General features: G+C 30.5%; 1 protein-coding gene across 26 annotated transcripts in view; it reads left to right on the top strand.

Annotated features, from left to right (window-relative positions):
* The window catches only part of LOC139521208 (receptor-type tyrosine-protein phosphatase S-like), a 151,906-nt gene that overhangs the window by 53,188 nt on the left and 81,935 nt on the right, over nt 1-16,783 (top strand). For 21 of the 26 annotated variants that reach the window (XM_071314585.1, XM_071314596.1, XM_071314732.1 and 18 more), the window contains 2 exons: nt 8,110-8,155; nt 11,548-11,639. In XM_071314585.1, coding sequence (XP_071170686.1) covers nt 11,573-11,639 — 67 coding nt within the window. In that variant the 5' untranslated portion in view covers nt 8,110-8,155; nt 11,548-11,572. Of the gene's footprint in view, nt 1-7,339; nt 7,446-8,109; nt 8,156-10,251; nt 10,642-11,547; nt 11,640-16,783 lie in introns of those variants that run through there. The other 5 variants (XM_071314607.1, XM_071314618.1, XM_071314626.1 and 2 more) reach the window with 5 other exon arrangements.

Genomic DNA, 16,783 nt, shown 5'->3' with positions numbered 1-16,783 from the left:
CCAGATCATAAGTACAGAAGTTCTTGCATATTTGACTTTAAGGTGTGTAAATAATACATATTATGTAAATAATGTCAGACATCAATTCAAAATGCATGTTTTTAATTTTACAAAGAAAATGCTTGATGTACAAGAGTTCAGAAATGGAGGAATTAATTAACATTTCTTCTAGGATATAAATTACAATCCTTGCAGATTTTTTACAACAGTTTAATTTGGCAACACAGTACAGTCTTCACACAAAAATCTCACAAATGTCCATCACTCTGGAGGAGAGAGAATTGACAGCTATCTGTAGAACATCTGCCACAGATGCTTGATGCACATTTTATGTGTCTAGAAATAATAAATGGATACAAGTGTCCATTATTGACAACAAATATTCCCTTCCTCTTTACACAAATTATACAGATACAAGTTAATATAGGTGGTAGTAGCTATTGTTTCAAGTAGATTGAGCCACTTTTAAAGTTCAGAAGAGTAAGAAAAAGGTTTTTCTGCGGTCACCCACTAGTACCACCTATTGTTTTTCCTCTAGCTTTTTCAAGCATGTGAAAATATTAATATATTGGAAAGAATTTCAGCCCTTAGCCATAGACTTTGTTCTCTCTTCTGTCTTAGATTTTTGTTATTATATCATCTGCTTTCTAAAGAACTCTTATAAAGTAATAAGAGAGTCAGTCTGTTTGTTTGTTTGTCCTTCTGTCCGTCTTTTGTATTCCCCAACTTCATTTTTTTTACATAAATAAGGCCGTTAGTTTTCTCGTTTGAATTGTTTTACATTATCTTATCGGGGCCTTTTATAGCTCACTATGCGGTATGGGCTTTGCTCATTATTGAAGGCCGTACGGTGACCTATAGTTGTTAATGTCTGTGTCATTTTGGTCTTTTGTGGATAGTTGTCTCATTGGCAATCATACCACATCTTTTTTATATTCTCTGTCAAAGGTAAAGTAAAATAGGAGTTTTGTTCTTAGATTATAGGTCGATGCTGAGACTACAATAACACAGTCTCAGGTCGATGTGACCATGATTTGTATGATTTTAAAACAGACTAAAATCAGATTGTAAATTATTATATAAATGAGATATAACAAGTCTCCCCAGACCATTGACATAGTGAACGAGACAGTTCTATTTTTTATTATATGATGTCATTTGATGCCAATTAACTTTAATCAATTTATGAATATTACAAATCAATAAAACATTTTATTCTGTGTTTGTATAAACATGCATTGCAGAAAATTAATTAAACAGCTAGGAACTTGAAAGAAAGTTTATTAAAAATTCAAAAAGTCAAAATTACATATAAACGTCAAATTAATTAGGGTTTCATTTTAAGTAATTGTTACGATTAAGAATATATTACTGCTTAACTGAAGTAAAATGAAGAAATGACCGGCATCATGAATTAACTCTGTGTCACAAACTAGACAATAGAAATAATGTTATATTCTTGGTTAATTGTTCTTTAAAATCTGTCTCCTTTTGACTTGATATTTAGGATTATTGATGGGAAATAATGGATTTGATTGTGTTGCTATGACTACAAAAGTTGTTAGGAGAAGGAATAAAAAATGTGATAATTATGGATTTTGAATAATTGAGAGATGTGACTCATCATCCTTTTTATTTGCTTCAGTATTGAAATCCGATTTTAGTTCTCAAGGCAAAGTTATTTATAGATCATTTTATTCTTTGAATTTGAATCTTAAAATTTGATTGATTTTGAAAATAAGATCTAAGAATGCAAATTTTGATTAAAGCTTTTGTGTGTTGACAAGATGTAGGATTTTGTATTTGTATTACTGTAATTTACTTCAATATATACGTGAAATATGACAAATTAGACAATTGATGAGGGAAAAAAAGTTGAAAATGATTTAACATATTAGAGATTGAAAAAAATAAATGATAGATATTCGATGAAAACTGTTAACTTCTTATACTGGTAGTTTTTACTTGGAGGGAAATTTGTTCTCTAAAAATGGTTTGAATACCTTATGTAATATTTTGTCTAATGAATACAAAATTTAGACATTTCATTAAAGATTGGTAAAGATCAAGGCACCTGAGAAATTTCACAGGAATATTTGCATGTTAATTATTCCCAATTTACCAAGTTACAATAAGTAGACATTGAAATGTTATTGGATTGTTTTTGTGTATGAGGCTACTGGCTAGTGTTTTAATGACTCCATTAATAAATAAGACTGAGACTTTTGCCAGATCTTAGACACTATTGAGGGATCTTAACACCATCAGATGGGACAGATGTTATCATAATCATTCTATCTTATCTATTGATTTCTGTAGAATAAAGGCCAAACACAAAAAAGGGGGGGGGGGGGTGAGAAAGAGACTGTTGAGGGATCTTAACACCATCAGATGGGACAGATGTTATCATAATCATTCTATCTTCTATAGATTTCTGTAGAATAAAGGCCAAACATAAAAAAGGGGGGATGAGAAAGAGACTATTGAGGGATCTTAACACAATCAGATGGGACAGATGTTATCATAATCATTCTATCTTATCAACAACAACAACAACAACAATACTTTATTTTAAGAGGGTTACACAGTTAGCTATATAACTAATCTTCCCTGAGGCCCTCGTAATGAAAAATCAAACAAAACACAAACATATACTAGTACATTGCATACATACATTAGCATAAAAAGTCAAGTGTGATAATAATGTTCAATACAACTTGATAAAATGTGATGAAAAAATAAACATGATGACATGATCAGTTTTTTATATTATTTATACAGCTAGGTTGATTTCAATAAATGATCTGTTATTTTGTATTTGAAAGAATTAATATTTGTAATATTTCTTAACGGTATTGGCAAATTATTCCACAAGAATGGTCCAGAATACATAAAAGATTTTTTGAATAATTCTGTTTTTGGTTTAGGGAGTATGAGGTTTCCTTGAACAGCATTTCTCAAGGGGTACGGATTTCTGTCTGAAACATAATGAAACTTGTTAGTAAGATATGATGGGGCATCATTATTAATACACTTAAATGTCATCACTAACTTATGATATTTTATTCTCTGTTCAACTGTCATCCAGTTTATCTATTGATTTCTGTAGAATAATGGCCAAACATAAAAAAGGGGGGATGAGAAAGAGACTATTGAGGGATCTTAACACCATCAGATGGGACAGATGTTATCATAATCATTCTATCTTATCTATTGAATTCTGTAGAATAAAGGCCAAACATAAAAGGGGGGAGGTGAGAAAGAGACTATTGAGGGATCTTAACACCATCAGATGGGACAGATGTTATCATAATCATTCTATCTTATCTATTGAATTCTGTAGAATAAAGGCCAAACATAAAAAAGGGGGGATGAGAAAGAGACTATTGAGGGATCTTAACACCATCAGATGGGACAGATGTTATCATAATCATTCTATCTTATCTATTGAATTCTGTAGAATAAAGGCCAAACATAAAAGGGGGGAGGTGAGAAAGAGACTATTGAGGGATCTTAACACCATCAGATGGGACAGATGTGATCATAATCAGTCTATCTTATCTATTTATTTCTGTAGAATAAAGGCCAAACATAAAGGGGGGGGAGGGTGAGAAAGAGACTATTGAGGGGTCTAAACACCATCAGATTGGACTGATGTTATCATAATCATTCTATCTTATCTTTTGATTTCTGTAGAATAAAGGCCAAACATAAAAAAGGGGGGATGAGAAAGAGACTATTGAGGGGTCTTAACACCATCAGATTGGACTGATGTTATCATAATCATTCTATCTTATCTTTTGATTTCTGTAGAATAAAGGCCAAACATAAAAAAGGGGGGATGAGAAAGAGACTATTGAGGGATCTTAACACCATCAGATGGGACAGATGTTATCATAATCATTCTATCTTATCTATTTATTTCTGTAGAATAAAGGCCAAACATAAAAAAGGGGGATGAGAAAGAGACTATTGAGGGATCTTAACACCATCAGATGGGACAGATGTTATCATAATCATTCTATCTTATCTTTTGATTTCTGTAGAATAAAGGCCAAACATAAAAGGGGGGAGGTGAGAAAGAGACTATTGAGGGATCTTAACACCATCAGATGGGACAGATGTTATCATAATCATTCTATCTTATCTTTTGATTTCTGTAGAATAAAGGCCAAACATAAAAAAGGGGGATGAGAAAGAGACTATTGAGGGATCTTAACACCATCAGATGGGACAGATGTTATCATAATCATTCTATCTTATCTATTGATTTCTGTAGAATAAAGGCCAAACATAAAAAAGGGGGATGAGAAAGAGACTATTGAGGAATCTTAACACCATCAGATTGGACTGATGTTATCATAATCATTCTATCTTATCTATTGATTTCTAAAAGAAAAAAGGCCAAACAAAAAAAAAGGGGGGGGGGGGGGGAACAGATATAGAGAGTTGTCTCTTTGGCATCCATACCACATCTTCTTATATCTATGGACAAAAAATTGTGCAATAAAAAAAGGGTTTAGGTAAATTCTGAGAAGATATACACAATGTATTAAGTAAAACTTATGTCTTTTCTAAACAGTGAATTTGATAAGGTTCTTTCTAATAGAATGAACATCAGAAATCACATGTTATGAACTTGTATATCAATAATCTAATTATGGTGGAAAATTGATATTGATTTTTTTGTCTGGATTCAACCAAGAAATAAGACATTCTTTACTATAGAACAGCATTAACATCTATAATTAGAGAAGTAACAGTTATCTTAAAGTATATTCAATTAAAAGGGGGAGGCTTTAGAATTTATAAAACATTGCTGTCCCAAGTAAGAAATCTTCTCTATGGATGTCTTGTGTCATATTTTGATGTTTGTTGTTATTTAGAGAATTATATATTGATGGACTGGTCTTCGACAGATTCATCTTATTTAGATATGGAAATTAATTTTGGTGTGAAAATCTTGTAATTCTATTGCTGATAATGTATTTATAAGATTTTTCTTCCATTATTGATCTGTTGTGTGTTTCCATTATAATTATAGATTTTTTAATGAATGAAAGCTGTTTTTTCTTCTTAAAATCTTGGTAATTGATTTTGTTTTACAAAAGATTTAATTTAATCAATGTAAAACTTTTTGCATCAATGAAGCCAGTACAGAAAAAAACTACCAATTTTCTGCATTCCTGAATGTTAATTTAACATCTTGGGGGAAATATTGAAAAATGACTAAGAGAATATCTGTGAAGATAATGTTGTATGGGAGATAACTCTATTTGATAATGCTATGAAGTTTAAATTGAGTTGGATTTGCTTCCCTTTGAGTTGATAAAACACACTTTTAAATCTAAATTAATGCAAATATAAATGGCATTTAATCAGTCTGCCCTTGCAGATTGAGATGTAGGCCAGAGATCCTGGACCTATTTATTTATATTGGCAATATGATCAGTCCTATAAATAGAACAGTATGATGGACATTTCGGATTATCTGTATGTTTATATGATAATGAATAATCCAGCATACATTTAATTTTACATAAAATTTAAAAGTTAAAGTGAGGACTAAATTTCTTCAAAAGAATAAAAAAAAAATGAATCTAAAGGTTGGCTAGTTTTGTTATTGAAATGCTTTACGTATGTCAATTCAGGGACCTTAATATCTTTCTATGGGAGTAATGTTGCTAGTTGTTGGAGGCTGTATTTCGATATAAAGAAGTTTACTTCTATGTCATTTGTTGTCTGGTGGAGATTTGTTCTATTCACGGGCTATCATACCACATCTTCTAAATTTTATATTGGCTCTTTTAAGAAAATGTATTACATGATACATGTATGTATAAACACTGTATGTGGTCCCTAAGCTGTAGAATAATAAGAATTTTATTAATCTAATCAAGAACCCATAAAGGGCATCATAATAATATGATATTTGAAGACATAGATACATTCAACACCTCGTAATACTGATGACAAATTACCATAAACAAGTAAAATGTAAACCTGATAGAAATGTTATGTCAACATGCATACAAAATGATTTTATCAAAGTTGACTTATGTACATTTGATTGTTGACAGTGATTGGGTGTGTCCTATCCATTACATAATCAGACATGCTCATTTTTGAACTTGTTAAGTGAAAAATTGTCTAACATTTTAGGCGAATATTTAGGTGTATTTAACTAGACAACTATGTTTAAATAACTGATGTTAAAGAATCTTGAAATATGAGTAGTGTAGAATTTTTTGAAAACATTTGTAAGTTTCCGATTTCCACACACTGGATATTATTTCTTTGATGGTTCTCTCAAATGGCTCAGACATCAGGCCATTAGTTTTCTCAATTTTATTTAATTTCCATTTGTCGTTTCAGGACCTTAGATAGCAAACTATATAGTACAAGTTTTACTCATTGTTGAAGGCCATATAGTAACCTTAAACTTAGTCATTTGATCTCTGGTGCAGAGTTTTCTCATTGGTAATTTTACCATTATATCTTCTTAATTTAATGTATCAAAATCCCTCTGCCATTTTGACAGTGCAATGTAAAACATTCAAATTTGATGATAAATTAATTTCTTTAATTTATTTGTCAAGTCAGCACATAATGTCTATCGATAATGGTAAGTTTCATGCAATCCCACAATTAAATTGAGAGATGTTAGACTTTCAATCCCCCCTCTTCTCCCCCTTACTTTTCACAACTTTCATTCTAACCATCCAATCCCCCTTTTCCCATTAGTTCAGAGATGTTCAACTCATTCTATTCATCCATCTCCCCCCCCCTTTTTTTCACTATTTCCATGAGTTAAAAGATGTTACACTTTCTTCCATCCAATCCCTCCTTCTCTCATTAAGTTATGAGTTATGAGATTGCTGTGTCACTCCATAGCTATGATAAATTCTTTTTAAGGGTCTAGTTTCAGTCAGAATTGTTATCCTCAAGTGTCAAAATACATTTTAATGTAGTCCAAAATACTTTAGTCTGGTGGGTTGCATTTGAATTTGTTCAGGCCTGAAATTTATATCTGAAATAAATTAAAAAGATATGGTTATCAATAAGAGATAAGAAAAATGTTAATTTATTTTGCATAAATCATATTGCATAACACACAGGATTTAAATCACTTTTTAAAATCTTCAAATTTTGAATAGTTTAAATTCCATGTAATACCCTTATCCAAAGAACTTAAGACTGGTTACCTTTTCAAAAGGTCCAGTTAACGTTTTTTCTGCAGTGTAGAATGAAGAAAAATAATCTTACATTTTTTGGTATCTAGAATCAAGTTTAAATAAAGTTCTATTGTTTGCCTTGAGAACGGAGTATGAGTCACACGAAAAATTCTCCTAGCTCTCCTAAGATCAATACTATTGTATTAAGGCTTTTACATTTGGTCACGATTTATAACTAAAAAATATTTGGAGTACCTTCACATTTTACAGGTATAGATCTACAGTCAGCAATTTTATCAAATATTTACTTTTCAAATGCTTTTTAAATTTATTGTCAATATTTCTCATTGTATAAATTTTATTCATTTTTTTCTTTGTTCAGAAAATGACTTATGCATGATTATGAATTCATATTTCATAGAGATATAAAAATTATATTTGCTTTTGAAAAATGTTTTTTTTTTCTTTCTTTAATGATGAAGTGTATTATATGTTTAAAGACTTACGTTGATAAAAGAGGATTTAAACAGTGGGGTTTGTTTGTAATCTTCGTGATGATTCACATGGGTAATTAATGTTGACAATATATTTAAATGTTAATACGTGTATGCACAATAAAGTGCAGCTTTACTATTTACAGATTTTCAGACGCACCACTATTAAATTACCATGTTTGTAAACTGAAAGGGTTGTTAATTTTTCAGATAATGTTAACATTGTTAAATCATAGCGGTATTATTCTTGGTGTTAACTGTGAGGTCCTTTGTGTTAACCCTTTGATTTGTAAAAATGAAACCTTTAAAGAACAAATTAGGAGTTCTAAGTCTTGGAGCATGATAAACAAATGTTTATGGTTTAATTCATGCTGTTGGTTGTAATTTTTATTGTTGTTGTTGCTTATGTCCATTTAACACCTTTTTTTGTCTATTTTCAGCATGATGTAACAGTTTGGATGATTTACTGACAAAATCCATGTCCTGGTAAGATAGAGTTCAGTCCCCTTTCATTACAAAAATCATACAAAATATTGCTGCAGCAGTCAGTTCACAAAATCTGGCAAATATCATATAAAAACCTATAATCTATCAAACGCTTACTCAAATCAGATTTGTACCAGAAATAATTACATTAGATGTATGTTTGATCATAATACTTTATTCTGATTGGCTAACAGCACATCATGTGTTATTCCGTAAGCAATTGCATCACTCAATAAAACTTTTTATTCATGATAACACGTGGTCCCACAATAAAGTGCACAGGTGAATAAAATAAAAAAATATAAAATTCGTTGTTTCTTGATCATAGCTAAAAAATGTAATTATAAGTATTGAATGCTTCTTTTTGTAACTTCATAGGGTTGTAAAAGCGTTGACCGTGCGCACATTTTTAGAATGAAGCGCTTCCGCGCTTCATACAAAATGTACTTCGGTTAACGCTTTTACACCCCAATGAATTTACAAAAAGAAGCATTCAATTCTTAAATATTACCAAAAGTATAAAAAGTCAAAGGAGATAAAAGGGTCAAATGTCATTAGGACAGCAACCCCACATAATATGAAGAAGCGGTATGATTTCCAATCAGACATCTCTCCATTAGTAACTTATCACATACAAGTTAGCAACTATAGGTCACTGTACCTTCTTCAACAATGAACAAAACCAATACCCTATAGTGAGCTAGGAAATGGTTGTTTAAAGATAAAAGTAGCAATCAAGTATACTTCACCATTTTAAGTTATGAATATGCATTACTGTGGATTCATTATTATTGTTGGATACCAATTTTCTTGGATTTCAAAGTTACCCTTGATCCACAAAATTTAATTCCTTTTTTTTTTTTTTTTTTTTTTTAATTTCCAATGTAGTACAATGCATAACAAGTTTTTTATATGAATTCTGCAGACTTTGGCAAAACCACAAAATTAAATATCCACGAAAATGTAAATTTTCCTCAATCCTCAAAAAATTGGTACCCAGGAAAAAAAGGAATCCACAGTAACCTTACAAGACAATAATGACAAAGTCTTATAAGATTTACATAAAATATGCTCTAAGTAATAATAATATCAGAAAACAAACTTCAACACCATGTGCCAATTACATGAAGGAAAGGGGTGTGGGTAAAATGTCAAATACATATCTTAGGGTCAACATCTTATATTAAATAGAATACAGTATATAACCAAGCTTTTATTCAGGTTCTTCAAGGATTAATTGATTGTTACTTGCACAATGTCCAGTGGTAAAATATACTTTAAAATATTATGGACAAAGAATTAAAAATGCAGGGTATATATCAATGAAACAGCAACCCAACAACACAACCAAAATACATCTGAAGAACAAAATGCTGTCTTCAACAATTCAACATGTAACTATTAAAAAAAACTTGTCCTTAGTTTTCCAAGTTTCTTAGAGCACTATATTATTCAAAGTATAGCCTTTATTTGTATTGTTTGGTTTGTCTAACTATTTAAAATTATGTCACCCTTCTTTACAGATAGATACTTTATTCTCACAAACCAATTAACACAGATACAGAAAGTGAACCTAAATGTTTAACATCCACTGCTTAAGGTTATACATGGACTAAAATGTAGACAAATCACTACACAAAAAGTAGAGAATAAAAATAAACATACAAAAATATAAGGTTTTTACAATATAGAAAACAATCTCTCAAAGAAAGAATTTTGTTCATCCCATAAAAACGTTTTCATTATCAGTAAAGCAATGCATGCAAAGTTAATTACAGAAACAATATCATCTCAAAATTTTTTCATTTTGAATTATCGTTATTTACAATTTAGAATTACAATGAATTATGTGCACATATTATGCCATTGATAATTATCGTTATTTACAATTTAGAATTGCAATGAATTATGTGCACATATTATGCCATTGATAAATTCAGAAATTAATTAGATTACTATTTGTCTAGTAACATATGTAAATTAAATTATATTTGTATTGTTCTTGAGGGTTTGTTGACAAATTGTAGATTAGATTTAATTTCAATTGGATTACAAATTTCTATTTTTCACAAGTCAATTAATTGATTTTCACCTTTATTGATCTTTTGTACCTGACTGAATTGTCAACTTAATTTCACACCTGGACAAAATCTGTACTAGAGCAAATGATTTTGACCTGAGGAGTTCTCTCCCTTTGTCCACATGTACAGTACAAGATGACAGATGACAAGGACAGACTGGTATTTACATGCACTGTTTTGATTGGCTGATCAGATAAAGTAAAGTTGGTTCTACTATACAAGGATTGACTTAATGCAAAATTCAACCATGAGCTAAAATTGTCACCGGAACATTGTTTTGTGTGGAATAGTTTCAGAAAAAGGAGAAATATGGACTAAAAGTTACAAGGAAAACCATGTGATTTGGAAATTTTAATATAAAAAAGGGATTTAAAATTCAGGTGTTGTTAAATCAGGTAAATAAAGGTAAATAAAGTAATATACCTGTGTGAGTGACCTATATATATATATATAAACCCTGTGGGACATAGGAGTACTAATTCATTCATGAAGAATTTTAGTGTGTACACAGTGAATTAGATCCTATTATCATCTACAATAAAATCATCAAAATGATAAAATTCTCAAACATTTGACAACCTTGAGATAAAGGTAATTCTTGAGACAGAACTTGGACCTCGTTTGACGACTGTTTGTCACCTTAATTTAGATATTCAACAGTTTGTGTCATTGGCTGTCTAGCTGTTCCAGACTTTATTCAATAGAACAGACAACAAGCTGGGAGGCAGCGAACAGACTGACTTGACCAATGTTCCTTTTGGTATTGATGTCATAGTGAAATAAAGGATTAATACATGTGCGGTTGACAATTCAAGGATTATATGAATGCACGTATAATTTTACATCAGCGAAATTTTTCATTTATTACAGAAATATAGTTTTATAATTTTTTGACAATTAAAACTTCAAAAGAATTTGTCATAAAACGTGCAACACTACAACAATTATGGAGAATTTTATGGAAATTATTTCATAAATTAATTGGAAGTCTGCTGCAGTGGATATTTTCATTTTATTTATTTTGGAATTATATTCGGAATTTATAATCAACATGATGAATGGATGAATATAGCAAATTATATCTACAGGATCAATTGTCTTGGCACGGAATATAAAAAATAAAACGCTTAAGGAATACATACTTGCTCCAGTACAGATTTTGTTCAGTCTAAAAGTACTATTTAATCTACTAACCACTAATACAACATAGGAACTACTAAATTTGTCAACTTACTAACCCCATTGTGGTGGATGGGTATTTGGGTAAAAACTTTGATGTTGTGAATTTTTTTTATTTTCTCATTTTTACAGATAATCCGACTGTAGCTCTGTCACCATGTGGTTTTTACTCATCGTCGCTACAGTCCTGATGGCATCGGACCAATCCATTGCCGCTGAAGGAAGTAAGTACACATCTAGTTTTAAGTACAAAGCATGCATTTATATACGGTCATCTGAAAATGCACTTTTCTTTTATAAAAAAAAAAAAACTCTTTCAAAACAAAACAATGTACATCATAAATACGACAATCGGGCAAAGATACCATACTGGAATGAAAACACCCCAGTATTTATTGGAATTTTTAAATGTTTACAATTTATGTTTAAATATAAAGGGGAAAGAAACAATCTCTATTCTTTTATTTGCAAATATATGATAAGAAAAATGCATTTTCAAGTTTATAATTATAAAAATAATAGAATTTCCGGTAGGGACAATGCAGTTTCTGAGTATAAGTCCATACATTTTTTTTTCTGGAATCAGCAAATTTTATGACTTCCTTTGTACAAAAAATTGAATATAGCAATGTACTAAACTTGACCTGAATTTAAATAATGACTTTTCTCTCTATATAGAAAATGACTGCCCATATTATACACCCTTGTCTGAAGACTATTTGTTCAAAGGGCACCTGTTCATATAGGGAACATTTTTCTTTTCATTTATAGGACTCTTTAAATACAGATATGAAACATTAAGGACAACAATCAATGAATGGTTATTCTGACACTAAAAAAAAGACAATTTTGATATAATAACCTATTGAGTGAAAATATATGATGATATATACTTATTTTATCACCTTACTTCCATAGACAATATTCTTTTCTAACTTTTTTAACTTTTACCATAACGTACATCTTGTTTAATCAAAATAATAAACCTCTCTGGACACCTACAGACAATGTGACAATATGACCCTTGTTTGTCAAAATTTTCTATCTTTTACTGTAAAAATAAATAGTCCTAACTCACACATCTACATTTGTACATGGAATTTAAATAATAGGTTTTAAAGGAGAAAGCATCATCACAGAAAAATACTTGGCAATATTGATTCAGTTGACAATTTTCCCCAAGTTTCTTGTCAAAGCTTGGCTATGTCCTTCCCGATATTTGACAGGGTTGATAAAGTAGATAGATGTCAATTTACAAGTTAATATTTATATGTCTATTGTTCTTTAGACCCAATCGAAGGTCAGAATTACTTTCAGAGAAAAACAAATTAGAGATTTTATAATTTTATTATTGAAACTGTGGTTCCAATTTATACATCCATGGTATGATTCTATCTACAAGTATTCAGCAAACTACAAACCTCAAAAATGTTTTAAAAAACATTCCTTCGACAATATCTTTAGGCCATATTAGAATAAAGCTGTGAAGATCGTATGATTTCTAAAACAGAAACGTAATATGTTTGTTAATATTGATGGCTCACGCTGATAAATGATTTGCAATTTTATAAACTACATATTATCATTTTACAAGGGTCTGACCCCAGGGGGTCATCAAATATACTTCCTTATAAATTAAATTGGTTTTCTGGTGTTTTCAGGTTTTGTTTTTCTCCTCATAATTGTAAAATTGATGTAAAGGAGAAATTACATACATTTAATGGCTGATTTTGTCCTTTATCCTTATTTAAAATTGAAGAAGCATTTTAGTACAACTTTAATATAAAACACAAGATTCAAACTTCATTCAGAAAATGTATGTGTGAACTATGTCTTTTTGACAAAATATGACTTGGGTTCTGGTAGGACATAAGTTGACAGTCGCAGTTAAGAGGGAATGACAATTTATTAGTAGAACATTCTCCGTTTTCTGACCATCATTTCATTCTGTGATTGATTAAATATATCTATATGGCCATCAAGAACACTTCATTTCTACCTCTATGGCTATTTTCTTCATTTGTAATTCTGTTACCATAATGGATCAATATCTATTCATTTGTTTTATAAAACGGTTTTAGATTGTTGACTTATTCGGAGTATGATAAAACTGTCATTGGTAGGGCTGATTCAATTAGCTGCTGGTATTGAAATCCGAGTCGTCACCGCTCTTACTGTCATCCTATGTCAGTGTCGGGGAAAGTCTGGGTGATTGGCTTAAAAGACCAACATAGGCTACAATTTAATATGAAAAACTGAGATATTTCAACATAAACGATGGAAAAAGAAGTCCGGTATTTGCCAGATATTAATCCTTTCTTCCAAATAATGATTATGTTTGTGTTAGTCATAGAATACATTGATGAAACCAATGTCAATTTAACAAAGAATAATGAATTTACTATTTGTCTTTCTTACATTCTATTAACAAACTGCATAATCATCAGAATGACAAAAAAATCTATGGTTCTGGTTACCATGACATATTCATTAAGATTCAACAGCACAGACAATCCTTATTGCAGATTAAACTGCATTAATTAGGGGTGAAAGTTTTCTTAAATTGATAAACGGTCAAGCACCATTGAAAATTTTTGAATGAAAAGTCCTCTTTAAATCAGAAAAAAAGGACAAGTCCCCTCCTAGGAAAAACCTAGGACCCACACTAATTTGAACCCTGATTGATTATTTTTGACAATATCATTAAGTTTTTTTCTTATATTCTTAAATTATATCAAACAGTCGAAAATGAAGATTATGATATCTAACATGAAGATTTTATAACCTGTTATTAATGAAGATTACGTTATATCCATGATAAAATAGTCATCAAGTTAATGAAATTCATTAGAGTAGGAGGCATGAACTAAGTGGACAATTAAATTCAGTAGGTTTACACACATTTTATTGCCAATATAACAATCTTCCCACAATTCAAAGTTTACAAATTGCCTAAATGAAAATTCCTTTGAAGTTCGCTTGAAACCACTATGGATCAAGAAAAGCTTGTTAATCAATTGCCTTCAAAAACTATAATCAATTGTAAAAAAAACCCGTACATTTTTTAAATGGCTGTCTACAATAGCATGAATTTTACAATGAGTTGGATTAAGGATAGTGAGAAGTGGCTGCTGGTACCAGACCTTTAAAAGCCATTGTATGAATTACCAGCTTCGTCATAGCAACATTATTCCCTCCGGACATATATTAATATGAAAATAATCAATATAAGTCATAAACTACACTCATCGCTAAACAAACACAGGGTAGAATTATCATTGCTCAATAGAGTCCTCAACCAAGTCGATAATAAATTCAGGAGCAATTCTTCACATTTTTTTTTACTTTTACACGAACAATTGCCAGTTTGAGAAAGCTTTTTTATTGTTTGACTTCCTCAAATGCATTTTAAAAACAAATTTCATGTGTAGGATCTTATAATAATAGTTGATAGGATGAATTTGGTAGAATGGCAGTATTTGGAAAAAGATAGGGGGAAGGTTGGTGTCAGATTGAGAAATAAAGGCATTGGAAAACTTGACTGTTTGTACCTCCTTTATTGGCTAACGCCGGCTTACATTTGTCATTTCAGTGCTTTTTATACCTTACTATATGGTTGAGGTTTTTCTCATTGTTAATTGCCATACTGTGACCTATAGTAGTTAACTTCTTTGTCATTTAGTCTCGGGTGAAGACTAGTCTTATTGCCAATCATACCACATTTTATGTTACAGACTCATTCTAGAAGAGTAAATTAAGATTAAAGAAAATTTGTTGTATGGTATGACTATTGTATGAGGCTTTTTCTAGATTTTAATTTTGCCAAATCATATATTACACTGTATGTGTACATGTAGCATGAAGCAACATCAGTACCTCTAGTTTGCGGTTTAAAGACAGAACGACATTGTTATATCTACTCTATATTACTTTGTGTGAGTAAACTAATGCCAGTCAATTTCAGCATGTGTAAACATACCTGACAAATACTAAGTGAGTAAACTCTTGTTGTAAATATTTACTACGTGAGTAAACTCGAGCTGTAAATATTTACTACGTGAGTAAACTCTTGTTGTAAATATTTACTACGTGAGTAAACTCTTGCTGTAAATATTTACTACGTGAGTAAACTCTTGTAAATATTTACTACGTGAGTAAACTCTTGTTGTAAATATTTACTACGTGAGTAAACTCTTGTTGTAAATATTTACTACGTGAGTAAACTCTTGTTGTAAATATTTACTACGTGAGTAAACTCTTGCTGTAAATATTTACTACGTGAGTAAACTCTTGTTGTAAATATTTACTACGTGAGTAAACTCTTGTTGTAAATATTTACTATGTGAGTAAACTCTTGTTGTAAATATTTACTACGTGAGTAAACTCTTGCTGTAAATATTTACTACGTGAGTAAACTCTTGTTGTAAATATTTACTACTTGAGTAAACTCTTGTTGTAAATATTTACTACGTGAGTAGACTCGTGCTGTAAATATTTACTACCTACGTGAGTAGACTTGTGCTGTAAATATTTACTACGTGAGTAAACTCGTGCTATGGTGTTGCATCATGATTGTGGTATGTGTCTTGGTTCATGAAACAACTGTTACATCAAATGTGTCACCACATGTCAAAAAGTCAATGAACAACTCAACTTCTTTATTAGATTTGAATTATGATATCGTAATTGATTCACTAACCATTATGTTTATACAGTTTTTATAGAGGTTATTTTTAACACCTGGGTCATAGTTTTTTTCCCCAACTTTTTCCAAGGTCTAGATCTTTGTAACTAGTAAAAAAAGATGGCATCATGTGTAAAATATTAATGCTATGTGTAGGACAATACCTCCTCACAAATGAATAATGGCATATTCTTTGTAAATACAGCTGGTAATGCCAGCATTGTTGGTAAATTAATAAGACTAAAAAAGGGGCATATGAAATAGAATGACTACATTAAGGTCTGATGACTAATTATAAACCAGTGTGTACCTATTACCCTGAATACTGATGTATTTTTTGACACGTTGGTTATAGTTAGATGGGAAATGTTTATAAATTGGTATACATGCATAAATATGGTTATAGTTAAGTCGGAAATGTTTATAAATTGGTACATTAATATGTACTGCTATATTAAACATTGTCATTGTTCATAAATATAGTGGGATGTCCTAATTTAGATTATAAAAAGAAAACATACACAACTTTTCAAAAACATCGAACTAGTGCATATATTTATTTTTCGTATTCTTCGTACAAGGCACTATTTATTGTCATTCCCTATCTTAAGCTTAGCAAATATGGATTTTTTCAAAAATTTATACACAGAATTATTCATAACAAAAATGACTCCTTTCATCAAC

This window comes from Mytilus edulis, chromosome 1 (genome assembly GCF_963676685.1).
Source record: "Mytilus edulis chromosome 1, xbMytEdul2.2, whole genome shotgun sequence".
Taxonomy (NCBI): domain Eukaryota; kingdom Metazoa; phylum Mollusca; class Bivalvia; order Mytilida; family Mytilidae; genus Mytilus; species Mytilus edulis.
Note: the sequence above shows the minus strand (reverse complement) of the source record. Positions and strands in the feature narration are given on the sequence as shown.